A 24,178-nucleotide genomic window follows, 5' to 3' on the forward strand; every position below is an offset into this window, starting at 1 on the left:
CGAACTGGAAACCTATGGAAGAGGAAGAAGCGGAGGAGGAAGAGAAAGAAGAGAAAAAGGGAGCAAACGCAAGCCTTACTGAACTCATGTCTTTGTCCTATTTGATGGCTTTAAAAATTGAAATACCAAATATTAAGGTCTTGCCAAAAGACTTGCCCTTCAAAAATGAAACGATAAAATTTCAGATACGTCCAAGGGGTAATGGATATGATGATTCAAACTATTTATTTAAAAATAGTTTGGTACTTGAAAGCTGTGACCTAAGTGATATTGCGGAGAGGCAGATGCTTCTTCAACTTTTAAAGAGATCTGAAATATTAAGGTTGAAAAAAATAAAAGATTTAAAAAACATTGCGTATGAGTTAGACAAAGAGGGTTTTCAATGCTTGAAGGTTCTAGAAGTTGTTGGAAGTGAAGATGTAGAATATGTAATGGATGCCACGTCATATCTGACTCCACGTGCTGCCTTCCCTATCCTGGAGTCATTGGAACTGGTGGGATTGGCTAATTTAAAAGAGATATATCATAGCCAATTCCCAGATAGATTCTCTCTCTCTCTGTAAAATATTACTATTATTTAATAAATTGTTGTATAGTTAAGTTAAACCATTCAAAAGCTCGTTGTTTTAAGTTTATCAAATTGATTTATCAATTTTTTAACATTTCGTTCTGGTCTGGATTTGATGCTAATAAAACTGAAAAAGTTGAACGCTGATGCTAATAATAATTTGATGGATTCATCAGGTTGGAAGGATCGGCACTGATGAAGTGACCAATCTTGAAAAGCACAAGACGACAGACATTCAACAACATACTGGCCCCTTTCCTGAATCAACACCCATTATCTCTCATAAACTCTTCTCATCCAACACCATCTTGTGGCCACCGAATTTAGAAAATCTTGAATTGTTGCTAGCTGATTCACTAGAAGTGGTATTTGATCTTGAAGGACTGAAGGTCAACGAAGATCACCAAAGAATCGCAGTACTTGCTCAGTTGAAAACTTTACAGGTACAATATTTATATGAGTTGACATACGTGTGGAAGAATGTTCCACTAGGAATTCAAGGCTTTCAAAAACTAACATCCATTGAAGTGATTAAATGTCATCGTCTAAGATATTTATTCCCAACTTCTATTGCAAAACTGCTTGTGGAACTTCAAAGCATTACGATAAGATATTGTGAAGCAATCGAAAACATTGTTCAAAGAGATGGAGAAGAAGAGGCAGCGGATATCAAAGCTTATTCTTTTGAATGGTCATCCATTAAGTGTATTTATTTGGATGGTTGTCCCAAATTGAAAACAATTGGTTCAGAAATTCAGAGCCCAAGAAAGTCGAAGAAAATCAATAGGGAATTGGATTCAAGACCCAATGAGCAAGAACTTGGGTCCCCTAGTTTTCTTTGGCGATGCCTTGAGTGTGTACCACGTCGCAAAAATTACAGTCTGATGACTGTGTCAGACCAAGGCACCACTAATAAATCCCAAAGAAGCTACTCTGTGAAGGAAGAGGTACGTACAAGTCCTAGATTTATGCACTTATCCCAGTGGACTATGGTCACCGACTGTCATATAGATATCCAATCAATCAATTGTGGGTCATAACCTTAATGCATTCAACACGGTAACTTACCGTGCCTCTTTAGAGCATATATTAGTAATTCATTTTAAGAAATTTTTTATAGAAAAATTAAAAAATAATTCATTATTTTGATAATTTTTTCAATTTTTATAAAAAAAATTTCAAAATAGATGGCTAACCGAACCCATAATAAAAAGACATTGATTGCTTTTCTATCATCTTTTCTCTATAAAAAAAACAAACAATAAATAAAAAAAATTATTATTTTACTTTTTTAATAATATTTGAATTTTTGTAGGGTACTTTGACTAAGCTAAAAGATCCAAAAGTTGATGATATCGACAATCCCTCAGAGATACGATCTCTTTTTCCATCCCATATGATTGAGTGGTTAAAGAATCTGGAATCAATTATCTTGGAGGATTGTGATTTATCACATGAAGTTATATTTCAACTTGAGGAACTAAATGTTGGGAAAAGCCACGTGGCATCGGTACTTGATCTGTTAAGGCATTTGACTCTAAGGGGTTAAATAATCTGATGCACATATGGAAGAAGGGTCCAGAAAGGATCTGGGCTTTGGAAATGTGAGATATTTAAAAGTTGTGGAATGCAATAGTCTAACATATTTGTTCTCGCCATCCATAGCAAAATTGCTTGTGATGTTAGAGGACATAATAGTTATTCGCTGTGGAAAAATTGAAGAAATCCTTGCAAGAGCAAGAGAAGAAGAGGAAGAAAAGGACGTTCTGTTCCACAAAGTGAACTCAATATTGCTCAATGACTTACCAAATCTGAAGTGCTTTTGCAATGAAGCCAATGCTTTAGAGTGGCCATCGCTGAAAAAAGTAACGGTGAAGGAATGTCCTAGTTTAAGCACGTTTATTCCATCTAATCTAAAAACACCTAAGCTAGAGGTAGTAGACGATTATAGAACGAATCATTGGAAGGGAGAGCTGAATGCCACCATAGAGCACATCTTCAAAGGAAAGGTATAGCACATTCTCACCACAAATATCTCACTAATGGCTGAATTTTAACTCTTTTGTATAAACCATCGCACTATATTATTTGCAAATACTTTAAGCTTTTATTACTTAGTATAAAAATTAGACCCCAGTTTTATTAAAAAGAAAAAATAAATAAATAAAGGATGGCAAAACACAATTTACATATAAAAAAAAGAAAAAATTGTCTTGAAAAACAATAACATTTTCACTTACGATCAAATATAGTAGCAACAATCATTTTTCCAATAGCAAATATTATGATTACTCAAATCACGTATATATTTTATTCTTACAGGAAAAGCAGGCAAATCATGAGACAGAGCAAGGGGAGCAAATTGAGACTATTGAGAAGGATATGTGAAGCTGAGCAAGACATACAATAGGTGAGCGAGCACATTACATTTTCTTATATCAGTTTAGTATTTAGTCAGTATCCAAAAATGCATAAAATAAGACGATAAATGAGATAATGTAACATTGTTCATTAGATTTTCAAACGTAATAGTGTATGAAAATTATATATATATATATATATATATATTATAAATAATGTTAAATGAAATGTCAAAAAATGGATTTTTAAATTTTCTAACTTTATTTCTTATGTAATTTCTACTACTATCAGAGAACATCTCTTTTTTAGTTATGATTAATATGGTTTCCATAGTTAGAGTTTGATTAGTTTTAAATTTAAATTTAGTACAACGATTGTATTTAATTGTTGATTGTCAATTTAATTTTTTAAGTGAATTTAACGGTTTATGTTACTACACTGTAGAGTTTTTAATGTTCTCCACACAGTAATCTTTATTTTATTTTTTACTTCTCCTTACAACCTCTTTGTTTTCCAATTAACGATTACTAATTGACGTTTGGTTTTTTTCTTTATCTACTCTTTATTACTTTATATTGGTTTTTTTCTATACCATCTCTCTCTCTCTCTCTCTCTCCATTGGCAACCTATCGTTTTCCAAAATTTGATGATGATTCTATGACATTAAATATGCATTATTAGTTTTATTTATTTATTTTAATTTAGTGTTTCTAACTTGATTTGTTTTGTATTTCATTCTTCCTTTGATGCATTGGGTGTGAGAATGATTGTTTCCCTAGCATTACTCCACTTAATGTGGACAATTTTATTTATTTAATTTAGGCAAAATATTATATTTTAAATTTTTTAAAATAAAAAAGGAGTGGAAATATAAATAATTTAATGATATATATGGGGGATGTGGCTGGATTTAAATGTTAAATAAAATGATATGCAAAAATAAAAATAAAAATAAAACACATAACAATAAACACTAACTTATCCAAATAATTCTATGTAATATAATAATAGTACATTCTTATATACTATTTTTAATTATCTATAACGCAATATGATAATATTTAAAAATCAAAGTCATAAAAAAAAAAAAAAACACTTAAAACACAAAACTAAATCCCATAAACCAAAATAGAGTTCTAAAGAATACAAAACTTTATCAAGCTAAAATAGAGATGAAAGAAAAATAAAAATAAAAATCCACCAAAAAATTGAGGGAGAAAGAGTGGGAAATAACCACTTTTTTGTGAGAGAAAATTATGTAAAGAATGGAAGAGTGAATGACAAATTTATACTAAGAGGATGATAAAAAAAAAAAAAAAAAATAAAGGAAGATAAAAGGAAAGAGGAAGAGTGATATCAAGGTAGAATGTTTGGGGAGATGAAAAGATTAAGAGAAGGAGAAAGGTTGGAGAAACTATAAATGTTAAAAAAAATGAGTACAATTTGATGAGCATAATTTTCTTTTATTTGAATTTAAGTAAATATTACATCTTTTATATTTTTTTTTTTAAAAGAGGGAAAATATAAATAATTTAATGATAAGGAGGATGTGGTTGAATTTCAATATTGAGTAAAATAGAAGAGAAGGAAAAAATAAAAAAAAAATTAAAAGATATAACAATAAACACTAAATTATCCAAATTATGCTATGTAATAGAATACTATTTTATTTTTATCTACTATCCTTAATTTTTTATAATGTAATAGGATAAAATTTAACAATCAAAGAGCAAAATAATAATAATAATAACTTAAACACAAAACTAAATCGTATCAACCTAAATTAGTGTTCTTAAAAACACAAAAATTTATCAACCTAAAGCGGAGATGCAATTAAAAATAAAAATCCACCAAAACATTGAGAGAGAGAGAGAGAGAGAGAGAACTATGCAAAGAATGGAAAAGAGTGAAAAATTTATAGTAAAAGAGAAAAGATAAGAAGAAACAAAGAAAGAAAGATGAAGGAAAATATGAATAGCAATATTAAAGTATAGGATAGTGGGGAGATGAAAAGGTAAGGGAAGAAGAAAGTGTAAATATTTAAAAAAATATGTGAATGTAAAAAATACATTTCTTATGTTTTAAAACAAAAAGAGAGAGAAAATATAAATAATTTAATGATAAGAAGGATGTGGTTGAATTTCAATATTGAGTAAAATAGAAGAGAAAAAAAAAACAAGAAAAATTAAAAGATATAACAATAAACACTAAATTATCCAAATTATTCTATGTAATGGAATAATATTTTATTTTTATCTACTATCTTTAATTTTTTATAATGTAATCAGATAAACTTTAACAATCAAATAGCAAAATAATAATAATAATAATAACTTAAAACACAAAATTAAATTGTATCAACCTAAATTAGAGTTTTTAAAAACACAAAAATTTAGGCCTTGTTTGGTACGTGTGTTTAAACAACAGTTTTCAATTTTTTTGGAAATACGTGTGAGTGAAAATGTGTGAAAATACGTGAAATGTTGTTTTAAAACTGAAAAAATGTGTTTAAACACATGTACCAAACACCCCCTTATCAACCTAAAGCGGAGATGCAATAAAAAATAAAAATTCACCAAAACATTTTGAGAGAGAGAGAGAGAGAGAGAACTTTTTTGTGAGAGAAAGCTATGTAAAGAATGGAAAAGAGTGACAAATTTATAATAAGAGGGAAGGGATAAGAAGAGACAAATAAAGGAAGATGAAGGAAAAGATGAATAACAATATTAAAGTAGAGGGTAGTAGGGAGATGAAAAGATAAGGGAAGAAGAAAGGTTGAAGAAAGTGTAAATATTTAAAAAATAAGTGAATGTAAAAAAAAAAATTATAGGAAAATTGGAACTAAAAAAGAAATATTTATAAATGTTAAAACCGACAAAGATGAATATGTAAAGTCAATAATCTATTTAAATTTTTTTTTTGTAAAATAAAATAATAAATAATAATTATGTGGTAAATGACGTGGCGATGAGATGACACAATAGGAGTTTAGCAACAATAAATGTCACGCTTCAGCTTTTAGTAATATATAGATATAGACTAGTCACAAATCCACGCAATATGTGAAAAACTGGAAATAGATAATCATTTTGTAATTGTAATTATAATATAATGTATAATTTGTAGTCTAAAACTTGTTGAAGATAATTTTGTTCTTCCTAAAATTTAAACAATTTCTAAAATTATTTTTCATCTTTCTATCTCTACCAATTATCATTCTATTATTTTGGGTGTGTTTGATTGATATTATTCATGTATAATGTGGTCAGTATTCTTCGAAATTGTGTTATAGTATGCTATGTTTTTTTTTTTCAACTAAACTTTTTAAGTTTCAAATAAATTATTCAAACTCTTCATTCTCTTAAAGAATATTATGATAACCAAAACTCATAACAAACCTATACTGAATATGTATACTTTATTCTCTAAATTCTATTGTTTGTTCTTCCTAAAAATTAAACATTTTCAAAAAATAATTTTCATCACTTTATTTTTACAAATATATAATTTTTTTTTTATTGATATTACTATTCTTTTTTGAAATGGTACATATTCTTCTAACTATTGTTAGTATTATGCATGATATTTTCCCAATTTCTTTTAGTATAACTAAAATTTTAAGTTTTCAAATTATTATTCAAATTCCCATCGGAGATTATTATAATAAGTTATGTTGGAATGGCTTGAATTGTCAAACTTAGTGGCTTGATATTAGCCAACAAGCCATTAAAAGGCTTGCATGCCCATGTAGAAAGTTTGGATGATATTCAACCAAATATCATGTGTGAAGAAATACAACAAGCTTGCATTAAATGTTGTCTTGTTGGAATTGTCAAAAAGGCAAGGAATGCAAACCAAATTCATGCTTTCTTCTTGTAGCCGAAATGGATGACTCCATTGGCAATAAATGCTGGCCATCTTCTTTTGGCCTGATAAGTTTCATGTGCTGAAAGTGAAACTATTAATATTTCGGCTGAACTTTAAGCTATAAATAGAGGTGGAGCAAGAGAGAGTTCCTATGAGAGATAGCAAAGAGCTTCTTCTATGTGTGTGCTCCAGAGATAGGAAGCTAGAGTATCCTGCAACTTTTGTCTAAATACAACTGGGTGTTCTCTATTTATTTGTGAGAGAACCAAGGGTGTATTAAGGGTTTGGGTTTGTGTGAGAGTGTCTTCAAGCTATTGTTGTAATCTCCAAAATTATAGTGAAACTTTATAAAGTCGCCTCCCGTGGACGTAGACATATTGCCGAACTACGTAAATCTTTTGTGTCATATTTTCTTCTCTCTTTTCTTTAACCTTGTGTAAACAGAGTATTTCACAATTTTTCACAACAATTGGTATCAAAGCTCCAGGTTGATTCATTTAATGGAGATCAATGCTCCTATTGCCAAGGTAGACGTAGTTAAGTTCGATAGAACTGGTAACTTCAGGTTATGGCAAAGAAGGGTGAAAGATCTATTGGTACAACAAGGTTTGGTGAAGGCTTTGTACAGGAAAGCAAAGAAACCAGAGACAATGATGGATGACGAATGGGAAGAACTCGATATGAAGGCAATCAGTACAATTCGACTATGTCTGGTAGATGAGCTTATGTATGATGTCATAGATGACATGTCTACTTTGGCTATATGGTTGAAGTGGAAGAGTCGGTATATGTCCAAGTCCCTCAAAAATAAACTAAATCTTAAGCGAAAACTATACGAGCTTAAGATGGCAGAGGGTGCAGATTTGGCCATTTAATAAAATTATTAGTGGCTTGTTGCAGATTAATATAAAATTCGATGATGAAAACAAGGCGATGATGCTTTTGTCCTCCCTCCCGGCTTCCTACGAACACTTGGTTACAACTCTACTTTGGGGGAAAGAGACTCTGAAATTTGAAGAGATCTCAGGAGCCTTGTTGGATCATTACCAACGGAAGCAAAATTCGAGTGAAAGTTCTGGTGAAGGGCTTATGGTAAAGGGTAATCAAGATCGTGGAAGGAAGAAAGACAGATCACAATTTTGCTAGAGGACATAGCAGATCCAAATCCAAAAGCAAAACAGTGAAGTGCTATAAATGCCAAAAGAAGAGGCATATTAAGCGAGATTGTCCAGAGTGGAAAAGAGGCAAAGACAAAGAAAAGGAAGGGTCCTCAAGATTTGCAAACATTGTAGCAGCAAATTTAGATTCAGATGGAGATATGCTTTCTATTTCATCCAGTGCCAACCGGCTGATCAATTCTTGGATTCTGGATTCAGCATGTTCTTTCCATGTGACTCCTCACAGAGATTGGTTCGACACTTACAAGTCGGTTAATTGTGGTTCTGTTCTAATGGGCAACGATGCTACTTGCAAAGTTGTTGGAATAGGAATTGAAAGGGAGAAAATACACGCTGGAATGCCTTATGTGATTGGACGGGCCGTATATGGTCCGCAGACATCAGGATGAGCGAGCCTGTCATTTGCATGGCCCTCCAATGGACGGATCTCATGTGAACGGACCGGATACGGACGGAGTGAAGGAAGCTGGGCTGGTTGTCCATGGGCCTGTTGGACCCCTCATGGGGGATATTTTGGCCCACTCTCATAAGGGCCTAAACAGAGTCCTTGCGCTAGTAGGACTCTGGAAATCTTATATATTTGGTAAAGATCTTCCCTATAAGGAGGAGATCTGTCCATCACGTTTAGGATTCTACAAGGAGAGTCCTATAAGGAAAAGACTTCCGCACCAAGAAAGAGATGTCAACCTTCTACTACTATAAAAGCCCCAATACCCTCACAAACCCAGGTACGCATGATTTTACCCTCTCTAGCACTCTGGAGTTGTGAGAATACTTTCTGACTTGACCTTCGGAGGGTATTAGGCCGGCACCACACCGGTGCCCTTTGATAGGTTTTCTCCCTTGTTTCGTTTAGGTTAACATACAAGCAAAAAGAGCATTGCGCGACTTATTGGTGAACTTCTCAGCTTCATCAGTTGGCGCCGTCTGTGGGAATCACGTAAGAAGAAAGCGGTCAGACGTTGCTTCATCCCTGAGACAGAAGAGTTGCATGGTGCTCACTCACTTGATGGCAACAACCAACGACATTCAAGGAGAGGGACTACCCACGACCGCACTCGAAAGACAGGTTCGGACCCTCACTGCGGCCGTGGAGCGTCTCATCAAACAAAATCATGACCTAGAAGAACAGCTGCGTCAAAGAAACACAGCACCCCACAACCAGAGGGAGGATCAGGAAGGCACCAGCGCAATGCAAAGAGAACGAGAAGGGCCTGAAGGGAGTAACGCCCCAAGCAGGCCAGAACGACAGAACATGAGCCTCCCATCCCTCACGGATGCGACGACTCCGCCTATGTTCGCAGAGATGCAGGCGATGAAAGAACAGATGAAAGTTATGATGAACGCCCTAAAGGGGTGAGTGTCCAGCGATCTGGATGACCTAGTGAACCGGACCGACTCCCATTCACTGGCCCCGTCAATTCCTTCCCCCTACCACACAAGTTCCGGATGCCGCAAATAGAGAGCTATGATAGGGTCAAGGATCCCCTAGACCACTTGGAGACATTCAAGACCTTGATGCATCTACAAGGAGTACCGGAAGAAATCATGTGTAGGGCCTTCCCAACCACACTGAAGGGTCCTGCGAGGATTTGGTTCAGTTGGCTGACACCGAACTCTATCAGCACTTTCAAAGAACTAAGCGCTCAGTTCACCTCGCACTTCATAGGGGGACACAGGTACAAGAATTCCACAGCGTGCTTAATGAGCATCAGGCAGAGAGAAGATGAGACGCTAAGATCCTACATAACCCGCTTCAACAAGGAAGCACTCTCAATTGATGAAGCCGACGACAAGATACTGGTGGCAGCTTTCACGAACGGATTGCGGAAGGGCAAGTTTTTGTTCTCACTATACAAAAACGACCCCAAAATCATGTCAGAGGTACTCTACAGGGCCACCAAGTACATGAACGTGGAAGACGCACTACTTGCACGGGAGGAAAGGCCCAGGAAGAGGGAACGCCAGGTGGATGGGCGTCAGGATCAAGGGCAGAAAAGACCAAGGACAGGAGACAAAAGGGACGAAAGGCGCCCTAACCCCCGAGCGGGAGGTTCACAAGTTTCACCCCCTGAATGCCCCGATTGACCAAGTTTTGATGCAAATCAAAGACGAGGAGACACTAACATTTCCGGGAAAACTAAAGAGCAACCCAAGCAAACAGCTGCGAGACAAATATTGTCGTTTCCACCGAGATCATGGCCACGATACAACCGATTGCTACGACCTAAAGCAGCAGATTGAAGCCCTCATTAGGCAAGGAAAGTTGCAAAAGTTCGTCAACAGAGAGAAAGCGGATCATAATCGCCAGGAGCCGGCCCCCCGACGGGATAACAAGCGTCCTAGACCCCCGATCGCAGACATAAGGATGATAGTGGGAGGGACGGCGTCTACCGGTTCTTCCAAAAAAGCTAGAAAAACGTACCTCAGATCGGTCCTGAACGTCCATCTAACAGGCTCGAGGCCTAATGCCACACGGGTGGAGAGCCCTATCATTGGGTTCACCGAAGAAGACGCAAGGAGACTCCATCACCCGCATGACGATGCGCTGGTCGTCAGCATACGTGTGGGGGACTACAACGTTCATCGAGTACTAATCGACAACGGCAGCTCAGCAGACATTCTATACTATCCAGCATTCTAGCAAATGGGGATAGACAGAGCACGATTAACGCCGGCGAGTGCCCCACTCGTCGGCTTCGGAGGGACCAGGGTATTCCCAATAGGCTCTGTCACACTCCTTGTAACGGTGGGTGATTACCCGCAAGAACTCACTAGGAATGTAATGTTCCTCGTGGTGGATTGCTCCTCCGCTTACAATGGCATTCTCGGACGACCCACACTTAACTCATGGAAAGCAGCGACATTAACATACCACTTAATGATCAAGTTCCCAAAGGACTATGGGATTGGGGAATTACGAGGAAATCAGGCAACCGCCCGAGAGTGCTACATTGCCATGCTGGAAATGGAATATCATCATCAGACAATGTGCATAGAAGAGCAGCGGACGGTCGCAGAACCGGTCGAAGAGCTGGAGGAGATAACGCTCAACGAATCCAAACCAGAATGGACGACCAGAATAGGAACATTGGCCTGCCAGCCTGTACGCCAGGCCCTCATAACATTCCTCAGGAGGAACCAAGACGTTTTCGCATGGAACCACGAAGACATGCCCGGGATCGATCCCTCTGTCATAGTACACAAGCTGAACGTGAACTCTTCAACCCCACCAGTCCGGCAGAAAAAGCGAGTGTTCGCTCTTGAACGGGACAGAGCGATAGCGCAAGAGGTCGGAAAACTACTCGAGACGGGTTTCATTAAGGAGGTATATTACCCGGATTGGTTGGCGAACGTGGTCATGGTCAAGAAGGCTAGTGGAAAGTGGCGAATGTGCGTCGACTTCACGGACCTTTACAAAGCATGTCCAAAGGATAGCTATCCCCTCCTGCGGATAGATGCACTAGTCGACTCCACGGCCAGACACCAGCTCCTAAGTTTTATGGATGCCTTCTCGGGCTACAACCAGATCAAAATGAAGGAATCTGATCAGGAGAAAACGTCCTTCGTCACCAGCCAAGGCCTCTTTTGCTATAAAGTAATGCCATTCGGACTCAAGAACGCTGGGGCGACGTACCAAAGGCTAATGGACAAAATGTTCGCGCACCAGATAGGGAGGAACGTACAGGTCTACGTCGATGACATGCTAGTCAAGAGCCCATTCGAAAAAGATCACCTGAACGACCTCCAGGAAACGTTCGATACCTTACGGTCATACAACATGAAATTGAATCCGGACAAGTGCGTATTCGGGGTAACAGCAGGAAAATTCTTGCGTTTTATGGTATCCCAAAGAGGAATAGAGGTCAATCCAGAGAAAATACGGGCTATCATGGAGCTTGCACCGCCGAGGACAGCAAAGGACGTACAGAGCCTGAATGGCAAAGTTGCTGCTTTAAACAGGTTCGTCTCAAAAGCAACGGACATGTGCCTACCGTTCTTCCGCGTCTTAAAGAAATCATTCGAATGGACGGAGGAGTGCCAGAAGGCGTTTGAAGATCTGAAGAAATACCTTGCCTCGCCACCCTTGCTCAGCCCCTCCAAACCAGGAGAAGACCTCTACTTATACCTCGCAGCTTTGCAGGTGGTAGTAAGCGCGGCCCTAGTAAGAGAAGAGGAAGGGACTCAGCGACCCGTCTATTTCATAAGCAGGGGGTTCCGGGGGGCTAAAGAAAGGTACCCCCACATGGAAAAACTCGCCTTCGCACTGATAACCGCAGCCCGGAAACTGAAACCATACTTCCAAGCCCACAGCATCATCGTCCTGACAAATCAGCCCCTAAAAAGGGCAATGAGCAGCCCCGAAGCAGCCGGACGAATGGCCCTATGGGCGATAGAGCTTAGCGAGTTCGACATCCACTACCGACCGCGAACCGCAATAAAGGGCCAAGCAGTGGCTGACTTCATCGCCGAATACAGGCAAACGGAGCAGCAGGAGCCACAAGCCCTCAGACTATGGAACATCCACACGGATGGATCATCAAACAGGCAAGCCGGAGGTGCCGGGGTAGTAATTCGAACCCCTGACAGGGATAAAATCGAGTGCATGATCCGATTGGACTTCCCGACGACCAATAATGATGTCGAATATGAGGCATTGTTGGCAGGATTAGACCTGGCAAAGGCAGCAGGCGCCGAGGTCATGGTTGTACATTGCGATTCGCAGGTAATAGTCAGTCAGATTAGTGGCGCCTACGAGTGCAGGGGGGAAAATATTGTACCTAAAATGTCTATAATATACTGGACCTAAAATATTGTACCTAAATGTCTATTTGGTTGGAGGGGTGGAAAAATGAAAGAATAGAAAATGATGAGAGGGTAGAAAAGTGGGAGGATAAAAAATATTTAATTTTTCCTCATGTATGTTTGGTTTGAGAGATAGAAAAATGGAAAATTCTTTTATATAAATTTACTCTCATACCCTTATTAGATAAAAAAAATTTTCACACTATATTTTTATTAAAAATTGTATATAGAAAGACACCTCGTAGTGAAAAAAAAAAATGTGAAAGGAAAAAAACTGATGAACGCAAACAAGGAAAAAAAAAAAACTAAATGTTAACAGATGAAAAAAAACAAAAAAAAAAAAAAAAAAAAAAAGACAAAAGCCAACACACTTTTTTAACACTAGAGGAGGACATTTTTGTCCAAAACAACCTTGCTCTTTGTTCTCCTTTTCTTTCCCCTTTTCTCTCAAGTTTTGAGAGATTAATTTCTGGTGGGTTCAGGAAGAAAACACTTAGACTCCACTATCACTTTTTTCCCCTCCTCTCAACCAAACATCCTCCAACAAGTTTTCTCTTCTCATTTTCTCTCCATTTTTTTTTCCAACCTTCTTAAAATCCACTCTATCAAACACACCCTTAGTGTTGCCCTTATTTATATTGAATGAGTCAATTTGTAGTTTGTAACATAGCCAAATGTATAATTTACCAATAGAGATCATTTGTCTTATTTTTGATGTTCAACAAATTGTAATTAATAAAACATAAATGGAACACAAAAGTGGTAAGCATTGTGGACATTTTGAACAAGCCAGACTATGTGAATAATGTTATTTCTCCTATTTTGGACGACTGCAGGTTGTTAGTTTCTCGCATTCCTCAGGTTTGTGTTAAGCATTGCTTCCGTCAGGCAAATAGATGTGCGAATAGCCTTGCTATAATGAGTTTTAGTTTAGATAGTGTTTTTTCTTCTTTTCATAGACCGCTTGTGGACTTGTTGGATGTGTTTGTGGATGATCTCAAAGGGTGTATGTTAACAGCTGTGTCCTAATCCTGTTGTTCCCCTTTAGTTGGTTTTAATGAATCATCTTTCACCAAAAAAAAGATTTCTATTCCTAATTTACCACTTTTTGTGTTTGATGGTTTATATATATATATATATATTTCAGTTTTAGTGATTCTTCATGAAATGCCCTCATTTATTTTTTTAGGCCACTTCAAGCCTATGGGCACTTTTTCTCATATATAACTGTACAACACTCTTAACTCCTCAACTTAACAGCATAATAAATAAGTAAAATAACTAACTTGACCAATGGAATTAGGGGTGTTCGTGGTGCGGTGTAGTGTGGTTTTGAGCCATTTTTAGCACCGCACTTTGCGGTGTGGTTTAGATAAAACCATAATTGTACCGCATCTTATTTTTGCGGTTACTTGTGCAGTGCGGTATGGTGCGGTACAATTTAAAGTTTAGCCAAAACCATAACCACATCGCACCTCATTTTTGCGGTTATATATGCGGTGCGGTGTATAAAATGCGGTTTGAATGATTTGAAGTTGATATATTTTTCAAATTTTAGACTTTTTCTGCTTAGCCAAAAACTAATTTTTCCCTTTGTTTTGGTCCAAGTTTTAAACTATTGAGCTAGTTTTTCTTTATTTTGGACTGACTTTCTTAATCAACACTTGATAGAGTTATCAAACTATTTTATTATTATTTTAAACTAAGGTTATTAAACTATTAATAATATATTTAATATTAAAAATAATTAAATATATTAATATATAGAGAGGGTGCAATTTGTGCGGTTTTCTTATTATAAAGGGATAATTACAGTAAACCCACCTGAGGTTTAGCCCATTTTCACTTTGCCTACCCGTGGTTCAAAACTTATCACTTTACCCACCCGAACTTCAATCCGTTACCCCCCCGTTACCCACCTCACCCTCAGACGTTAGAAAAACATATTTTTAAGGAAAAACAAACATAACAAAGATCAAAAAGTTAGGGTTTTTATTTCTTAAGAACTATGAGAACAAAAAATACAATTTCTTAAGAACACTTGGGGATCCATTTTTCTAACTTGGCCTGAAATCCCACCACAAATGATCAACCTTGGCCTGAAATCCAAGGCCTTTTCCTCTAACTTATCATAATCGATATACCCAGTTGTGGAATTCACCTTATAAGGCAAACTCTCGAAGTAAATGGAGGTAGCAGAGACCTTCTTCCCACCAGAGGTGTAATACCCATGTGTCAAATGACCCCCAGATGGAAGATCCAAACCCATGATACGATCATGTGGTTGAAGCACAACGGTGTAGGCAGCGAAATTAGCTGGTGAACCTGAATATGGCTGTACATTGACACCTCATTGGGTTAGGTCGAGACGGTATGTTTGGAGGGCTAGATCATGTGGTTGAAGCACAACGGTGTAGGCAGCGAAATTAGCTGGTGAACCTGAATATGGCTGTACATTGACACCTCATTGGGTTAGGTCGAGACGGTATGTTTGGAGGGCTCAAGATCGGCAGAGATTCTCAATCTCGTCGATGAATTCGTTACCTCCGTAGTATCGGTTACCGGGCATGCCTTCTGAGTATTTGTTGGTCAGGGCACTGCCTAAGGCTTCAATCACAGCGAAGGAGGTGAATTTCTCGGAAGCGATAAGCTCGATGCCACGGCATTGACAACGCTTCTCCTTCTCGATTAGATCGTGGATATCTAGGTCTACTGCTTTCAGAGGTGTGTTTCCCCAAGCGTTCACGGGATCCATTTTTATGGATTGAGGACAAACAAAAATCATAGAAGTTCTTAAGAAATCATAACGTGATCCATTTTTATTTCACGGGATCCATTTCTTAAGAACTTCTACGAGCAAATCTCAGAAAAGAATAACCTCAGAACCCGAAAGCAAAAAATACCCAGAAAAATCTTCAAAGAAATTTGGGAAGAAACCAGGGAAGGCCAATTTTGACAATGTTGTCCTTGTCTTCGCTGTTGTTGTTGTTATTTGCTTCGATATATCTTTTGTTTAACATGGGCTTGGTTAAAAATTCATTTTGCATTGATAAAATTTGTTCTCATAGAAGTTCTTAAGAAATAAAAGCCCTAACTTTTTGATCTTTGTTATGTTTGTTTTTCCTTAAAAATATGTTTTTCTAACGTTTGAGGGTGGGGTGGGTAACGGGGGGGTAACAGATTGAAGTTCGGGTGGGCAAAGTGATAAGTTTTGAACCACGGGTAGGCAAAGTGCAAACGGGCTAAACCTCAAGTGGGTTTACTGTAATTATTCCTATTATAAAACTGCAAACATCATTACACCATAAGGTGTGGTGCAGTGCGGTGCACTATTACTTACAGTGTGGTGCGGTTATACCATTTTGCGAGCAGTCTTGGTGTGGTTTTTGCGATTTGTGCGATTTATGCGGTTTGGTGAACACCCTTAAATGGAATAATATTAAACAAAACAACAGTCATTGCTAACTAATAACTCTAATCTACAAGTCCGTCATTTCTTCAATAGAAAACAAGAAGTAGTTAACAACAGATAGTCTAACACGGCATGTCGTTTAGAACTAGGCTATTTCATTATTGAACACCGACGACTTGTCAGTTGTCACGTCATTGCTCTCTCCCATCAAAAAAGAAAAAGAAAAAAAGAAACTATGATACTCTCTCTCATTTGCATCTGAGGATTAATTTTAGGATATGGGTCCTGTTGGTGAAGTCACTGTAGAAAGATATACAACGACTTTAATTGCAGTGTTGGCCGAAAGAGATATTCTCCAGTGATTGTCATTTCATGCACTATGATTTGTATTGGATTAAGATCCCTACCATCTTTCACGAAAAAATAAAGAAAAAAAAAATTTACTTTTTACTTTCTACTTCTCTTTCACTTTTTTTCCTTAATTTTTTTAATCAATGGTTGAGATTGAAAGTTTCTTTTTGTAACTATCTATCTCAGCCATTCAAAAAAATTACATCATGATTATTGTATACGATCTCAATCCATTTGCATCATACGTGAGAATGGCGGAATGCTACCCATAGTGAAAAGATTAACAATCAACAGAGTGATGAGGAGGTTTTCTCTGTTTGCTGACTTGTAATTTTTATTAATTAACATGTCATTTTTTTATAGAGCAATTGATCATATTGTAACACTATTACCCTGAATGTAGGTGATTTCATTGCCAAATGGTACAATTTGAGCTCAAAGCAATATGTCTATCTATGGTTGATAGTGTGAATTTAACCCATCAGCTCGATAAATCCAACTTGATCAAATTTAACCTAGACAGATCTCCTGGGTGTATTTTTTTATTCAAGTGGGATCATTACAACCACAATCAATTGGGATTTAATTATTCAAACTATATAAAGGAAAAAAAAATGAAAACCTTGCATTTAACACTAATTGCTCCTAAATTGTTATGTTTCGCCTACTCCTAAATTCTAATGCTTAGGTAATAGATTTTTATTTTTTATTATTTTTCTTTTGAAGAGTGGTTTCTTTTCAAAATGTTTCTTCTCAATTATTTGTAGAGTTTCTTCTAAGAATTACTCCTTCCCGATCGAAGGAATTGTATTTTGCCAGAAAAATAGTAAGATTCGCCCTCGTAGTCGTAGATTTGGACTTCTTTCAGATTTAGAGGATTTACAAATTTACAATTGAGTTTTTATTACAAAATTTTGAGGAGTTGGGAGGATCAATAATTTCCCTAGCAAGCGGTGTGGCATGATAGTGTCCCTCTCATGTTGGTTTGTTTTATTTGGTTCACTGTGAAAGCGAAGATTCTAACACCTGACAATCTAAAGAAAATGGGCCTTATTACAGTTTCAAATTGGTGCCTTACAAGTTCAAGGGGAGGCCATAGGCCAACATTTTATGCATCTCTAGCTAATTATGGAATATAGTGCTATGATCTCTAGTTGGACTCATCCGAATGATAAATATGCTATGATCCAGATCCACTACTAAATATGGAATATTCACGGTGTGGACATGTTTCATTTGTCTCTAGTTTGGCAAGAATAAAAAGACCACAATGACCTATATGAATTAATGGAGTAATCTTGATATTAAATTCTGAAATGCCACTATAAGGCCTTCATTTACTGCTCTCATTTTCGTACTTACGCCACACAAAAAAAAAAAAAAAAAAAAGGAACTGCCCAACTGGAGATTTGGATCCAATTTATTATAACCCCATTTAATTTAGGAAATCTCATTTTCGTACTTACGCCACACAAAAAAAAAAAAAAAAAAAAGGAACTGCCCAACTGGAGATTTGGATCCAATTTATTATAACCCCATTTAATTTAGGAAAAAAATTTAAAAAATATATATAAAAAAAAGAGAGTAAAAAGTTAGTACGAGATTAAAATTTGAAATTAGATTTGATTTTCCATAATATATATATATATATTTGATTTAGGGGTTCAAATAAAGTTAGTGAAGATGTCATGACTCGTGATGGCATTTAGTTGCATTCAGTGAACGTACATTACATTATTCATTGCCCTAAAAATAAATATTGCTAAAAGATCAAAGGAAAAGTCTATGACATTAAGGGTTTCACTGCTTTTTCACATTATGCATGTGTTTTGTGGTGTTGTCATGTTTTGTAACTCAGTAGTCAGTGCTATCTTAAATGTTACGTGAGTAAAATGTAAAAAGAATCATTTGGGCTGGAGAAAAAAACAAGAGGGAAATAAAGGTCGATTGTTCAGCACCTAATGAATACTGCCAACAAAAAAATGAAATTATATTATTGTGAAATTTGTGGCTCAATGATATTTAATGTGTCTTTTTTACAACGAGAATTCAAATCCATGGATCACACTTGTTGTGACAATTCTTTTATATATATACACTTAAAATTTTAGGGTGAAAAAAATACAATTTAATTACAAAATAAAAGTGCACACACAATTCCTAAACAATCTCCTTTAGTCATTGACAAATTGAGAATACTTAATCTTTAGGATTCTTATGGTTAGTCATTACTTAGAGTATTTGCAGTAAATACGGTAATATCAAAGAATGAAAAGGAAATGCCTCAAAGCTAAAGGCAGAGAGAAATTTCTTGATAGTAGAAAAAGTGTATCTTAAAAATTGATATTATAATGAAATATAATGTAAAATAGATAATATGATGTTGAGTGTTTTCAAAATTTAGTATGTAAAATATAAAAAGTAAGTTCTTATACTAGAATTGACAAAAATTTTGGGGAGATGAGGTTTGAACCTTGGATGTCCTAGAAACACTAGGAAGTACCAATTAATTGAGTTACAAGACTCTTGGCAATTAATTTTTTATTTTGTAGCGTAGCCAAACATGTAATTTATGAATAAATATCATTTGTGCAAATTTTTGTGTTTAGAAAATAGTAATTGGTAGAGAATAAAGTGAAATACAAAAGTAGTACATGATTTTTATTCGTAATTTACTGATTCATTCATTTTCCTAAAGGTTTTAACTCTTTCATATACAATTGCGCACTTTTGGTATGATGGTCACTTCACAAGTACAAAGTTCTTGTGTTAGGGGAGAAAAGTCAGGATTCAAGTCTCTAGAAGGGAGATTCATACACGTATATAGTAAAATTTTATTTTGTATTAACAAAAAAAAAAAAAAAAAAAACTCTTCCCCATAGATAGATAGGCTTCAAACCCTTTGAGTTGGAAATCTATTTAAATCTCAACTATTCCTTTGCTAGATAAGGCTTTACTTAACCAAATCAAGCCAAGGCCCATTGTGGGTTTTGTAGTTTGTGGGCTCATGTCTATTATCTAGAACTTATTCCAACTCAATGAATACAAATCCATTCTTGTGGCATAAGCTTTAATGGGCCTTTCCCATTTGGGCCAACCCCCACCTTCATCCCTTCTCCCTCTCTCTTTCTCTCTCTCTTTGTTTCTGAATTTGAAAGGGTCCACGGAAGCGCGAGAACCAGAACTTTGACAAGAATCAAAGGGTGATGTCTCTCTCATTGTTTATGCATCTTATTCAGCTTTCTAGAGATTATGTCATCTATAAATACCTTATGTAGTTGTAATTTGATACTAAAACGTAATATGCCCTTTCATTAGATCCATACGATAATTCTATAATGAGTTCTAAAAAAAAAAAAAAAAAAAAACTCTTCCCCATAGATAGATAGGCTTCAAACCCTTTGAGTTGGAAATCTATTTAAATCTCAACTATTCCTTTGCTAGATAAGGCTTTACTTAACCAAATCAAGCCAAGGCCCATTGTGGGTTTTGTAGTTTGTGGGCTCATGTCTATTATCTAGAACTTATTCCAACTCAATGAATACAAATCCATTCTTGTGGCATAAGCTTTAATGGGCCTTTCCCATTTGGGCCAACCCCCACCTTCATCCCTTCTCCCTCTCTCTTTCTCTCTCTCTTTGTTTCTGAATTTGAAAGGGTCCACGGAAGCGCGAGAACCAGAACTTTGACAAGAATCAAAGGGTGATGTCTCTCTCATTGTTTATGCATCTTATTCAGCTTTCTAGAGATTATGTCATCTATAAATACCTTATGTAGTTGTAATTTGATACTAAAACGTAATATGCCCTTTCATTAGATCCATACGATAATTCTATAATGAGTTCTATCTTTGCTTTTGGTGTTGCCATGTGAAAGTAATATTGCATGTAAAAACTTTCTATTTCATTGGAAAGCTTGGCTGCTCTTTACCAGTGACTTTTAAGTTTGTGCTTTCCTTGTCTTTGCGCAGCATGAAAGGGTTCAATTGACTGCTGTTGTGGCTTCTGATTCCGGTGATAAATCAAAAGAGAAATCAGGGGATCAAAAGGTAATATGATTTAAACAATGTATATTCAGATAATTTCAGATCAATACGATTTAAATAATATACATTCAAAAACCTTCAAATCAAAATTTCATGGATGTTACACCAGCTTACTCAAAATCGTGAAGCTGCCAGAAAAAGCTGATTAAGGAAAAAAGTAGGCCCTTCTGTGTCTTTAGTTCTTTTCTCCTCATGAACATTGTTGTCATTGTTATTTTACTGTGCTTTCAATATATAATTGCTGCATATGCTGGAATGCAAGCTGCTCCATCTTATGATAGTTTGTGGATAAGATGCAACAACTTGTTTTTACTTCATTTTTTAGGCATATGTGCGACAACTTGAGAGTAGCCGCCTAAAGCTAAATCAACTAGAACAAGAGCTCCGGTGAGCCCGCCAGCAGGTTTGACAATGTTATCCTCAATAAGTGCAGTACTCCTTTTATCCTTTTTCCTTTTCAATGTGAGGGCTTAGGACATTGTTATTATGTTTCTGTTAATCCTTTTTCTTCTAGGGCATATTTATCTCAAGTTCAGGAGCTTAATCCCATTGAATGAGTGGAAATGGTATTTAAACTTCTTTTCCTCTTGATTCTTTAATGATTGTATGCCTGGATTTTTAAAATTGTTCACGGAATTAATATCTCTAAAATCTTTAGAATCATTTTTCTTAGTATCTTGTGTTAAGGTCCTTAATAATGTAACCACATGGTTGTAGCTTAAATATGCAAGTTACTGAGGTTATGATCAAATTATTTTAAATTCGTAGTTGCGTGGCATGATAAGCCGCAAGCAAGCTCAACATACAATTTGATATGGACACCTTAAAGGGTTTTAATCATGCCAAGGTGTTTATGTAGCTCATTCAGGTTTCTTTGCTAAACTACATGAGATGAACTCTAACCTGCATAGTGGCTTTAATTTTTTTTATTTTAAAAATTCTCAAAATTGGTTGCTGGCTTACCTATTTGAAATCAACTTGACATGTAGATTCACTTATATATTGTTTGACCTAACTGGGGTACGCTCCAAATGCCTAAAGTTGGAAAACTAATTATGTCACATGGAAATTTTCTTAACATGTATCTCAATGTCATTGTGTGTCTTTTGATGCAAGGAGCACCAAAATTAATTCAGAATTTATTATTTCTGATTTTATTTTTGAATTTAGAACCACTTTTTTATTATTTGAATTTGGCCTTTATTGTGATTTTTTTTCTTAGTCTGTCATGGGTGAATGCCCCTAGATTACCTGGCAACTAGTTTTGTTAGGCAGGGTCAGCTGGCTGTAGGTTTTACAAAAAATTCCCTACATTATCAATTCTTTTAATTGTGGCATGATTAGAGTTTAGCCTTGTTAAAATTGTGGCTTTTGTAATCAAGAAAACAAAAGCTTGAACTCAAGGCCACCTATTTTGATAGTATGACATACTACCACTAGTCCTAAAAATTTAAACTATTAAGCAATGATGAATTTAGTTACTTAACCATTTTTCTAACACATGTATGGCATTAGTAGGGGAAGATGCACCATACACACATACATATTTAACGAAGGATGTCTGTATAAACTGAACCCCCCGCCCTCCTCTTTTGCCCCACCGTTTTTTGTTTGTCCTTGGTTCCTACATTGGAGTCTATGTACATGAATGTAAGGACTATATTGTCTTCTTTCTTACTTTTTGAGTAATGGAAGTTTTGGTTTTCTTAACCGTAAAGGAAGTTCTAATTAGCCCTTCTGATTTCTACATTGTGCTTTCTTATTCATCACCCATTTTTGGAACGGATGTATTTTACATGTTGTGACAAAAAAAAGGGCACTTATGTGTCAAAAATTAAAATCTTTAATACCTTGTTTCCATGTTGGCAGCACTTCTTTACTCTTTATTTTTAAAAATGATTTTGTAACGTTTTTGACTGAATTGCCAAATGGTGCAGCTTCTTGTGAATCAATTGGAGCCTTTAACTGAGATGCTCTGTTACTAGGCATGGAGGCATTGCAACAATCCCTGGCTGAGACATTGGCCAATGGCTCACCTGGCAGGTTAGGATCATCTGGGAATGTAGCAAACTACATAGGAAAGCTTGGAACACTTGAGGGATTCCTTCGCCAGATAATTTTCTATTCTGGTTTGATCCCACTTATTTGTTTTCCCACTATCATTCAAGCACTCATTGCTAGGAAGGAATGATGATGAAATGAAACTCAATTTTGAAACAGGCTAGATTTGCAGTGCTAGGATAATCCCTTACACATGGTAGAATATTGCTTCTTGGGATTGCTTTAAAATTCTTTAGCTACTTTGATATTGTCAGTAAAATAGTAGGAAATCTATAAGTATAATTGTTTTGAGGAATACCCCTTGTGCAATTATAAAATTTTAATTCATATTCTTTGTCCATAATTAGCCAATATGTGTTCCTATAGCATTAAGATTAAATGCACTTTGGTATGTTTTCAGGTATTTGGAACATGAGGAACAAACCAAATCCTACATGTGATTGTTGTATTTGTATAAGTTCTTTAATGCATTATGCATTTAATCTTGCTTGGGAAATTTAATGGGGGGTGGGGTGGGTCTGCAAAAAACAGAGTCTGGTTACTTTTCATTAACTTCCCATTATATATTTATTTGTTTTCTTAGAAAAGAGTCTGTAAAAGCTTGGTCCTCTTTCTAGTTGAAATAAATCATGCATTTAAAAGGCTTGGTGCTAGTTTTGATGTAACTTGTACATAACTTGGTCTTCTTGTAATTGTTGATGAGGCCATTTTATGTCACTTTTTCTTTTCTTTTCTTGCAATTACCAGGTTGACAATGTGCATAAAAAAACACTAAAACAATGCACCATATATTGATAACCAGGCAATCAGCTTGGCACTTCTTGCAATAAATGACTATTCCTCTCGTCTTCGAGCCCTTAGTCTCCCCTGGCTTGTGCGGTCACGGATATGAGAAGCACAAAAATTGTCTTGATGAAGTTCTTTTGAAGACTAACTCAACCCATCCTATCAAAGGATCACTAAGCATTGAGTTTGTACTGGATCAGTCATGATTCACCATTCAGTGGATTGCTGTCGATCTTTAACCCCAAATTCCTTTGGGGATTGGGTTGTCATGCATTAGTCATATTGATGATGAAATTGAAAGTTGCAAATCTCTTTGTTGTTGATTTGGTCTCCATCTGTACTTCTAGTCACATGTGTTTACCTAGATCATTTATTTTCATTTCTTATGTTGTTGATTTGGTCTCCATATGCACTTTTAGTGTCACATATGTTTACCTATGTCGTTTATTCTCATTTCTTGTGTTTAACTATAGTTCTAATAATCTGATTATGTTAGATGTTTAATAGAACCAGGGAGGACAATAGGATAGTATTTGTAATGTAGGTTACAGTTTTTAGTTTATATACCAAAATTAGATTATATATTGGTGAAAGGATTCATTTTTGGTGTTTGGATTTTCTTTAATTCATATTCAACATGTAATATGTTTTTATGCACAATTTCATTGGCTATGAGAATTACGTAGGCTGGCTGTATCATTTGGTTTTAGTGGAAAGTCAATTTTGTATGCGGAAATATATCA

General features: G+C 36.0%; 2 protein-coding genes, 1 long non-coding RNA gene and 1 pseudogene across 5 annotated transcripts; 3 read left to right on the forward strand and 1 right to left on the reverse strand.

Moving 5' to 3' along the window:
* Positions 1-14: 14 nt before the first annotated feature.
* On the forward strand, positions 15-2,117 carry LOC136063088 (uncharacterized). Its single transcript, XM_065762987.1, has 3 exons — positions 15-494; positions 745-1,515; positions 1,884-2,117. The coding sequence occupies exons 1-3, from the start codon at positions 15-17 to the stop codon at positions 2,115-2,117; spliced, it is 1,485 nt and encodes a 494-aa protein (XP_065619059.1).
* A 7,955-nt stretch (positions 2,118-10,072) lies between these two features.
* LOC136063089 (uncharacterized) lies at positions 10,073-10,618 on the forward strand. Its single transcript, XM_065762988.1, has one exon. It carries the CDS (start codon positions 10,073-10,075, stop codon positions 10,616-10,618), a length of 546 nt encoding a protein of 181 aa, XP_065619060.1.
* Positions 10,619-14,779: 4,161 nt separating this feature from the next.
* LOC112036194 (serine hydroxymethyltransferase 4-like) lies at positions 14,780-15,543 on the reverse strand (annotated as a pseudogene).
* A 4,606-nt stretch (positions 15,544-20,149) lies between these two features.
* Positions 20,150-23,979, forward strand: LOC112036193 (uncharacterized). 3 transcript variants are annotated; one of them, XR_010624803.1, is made up of 7 exons: positions 20,150-20,245; positions 20,514-20,591; positions 20,698-20,745; positions 20,914-20,991; positions 21,103-21,154; positions 22,526-22,631; positions 23,452-23,979. It is a non-coding gene; the product is annotated as an uncharacterized LOC112036193 (long non-coding RNA). The 3 variants fall into 3 exon arrangements; XR_010624802.1 differs by lacking the exon at positions 23,452-23,979 and having other exon boundaries at positions 22,526-22,976; XR_010624804.1 differs by lacking the exons at positions 21,103-21,154; positions 23,452-23,979 and having other exon boundaries at positions 22,526-22,976.
* Positions 23,980-24,178: the final 199 nt, after the last annotated feature.

This window comes from Quercus suber, unplaced genomic scaffold, assembly GCF_002906115.3.
Source record: "Quercus suber isolate HL8 unplaced genomic scaffold, Cork oak 2.0 scaffold_485, whole genome shotgun sequence".
Lineage (NCBI taxonomy): Eukaryota > Viridiplantae > Streptophyta > Magnoliopsida > Fagales > Fagaceae > Quercus > Quercus suber.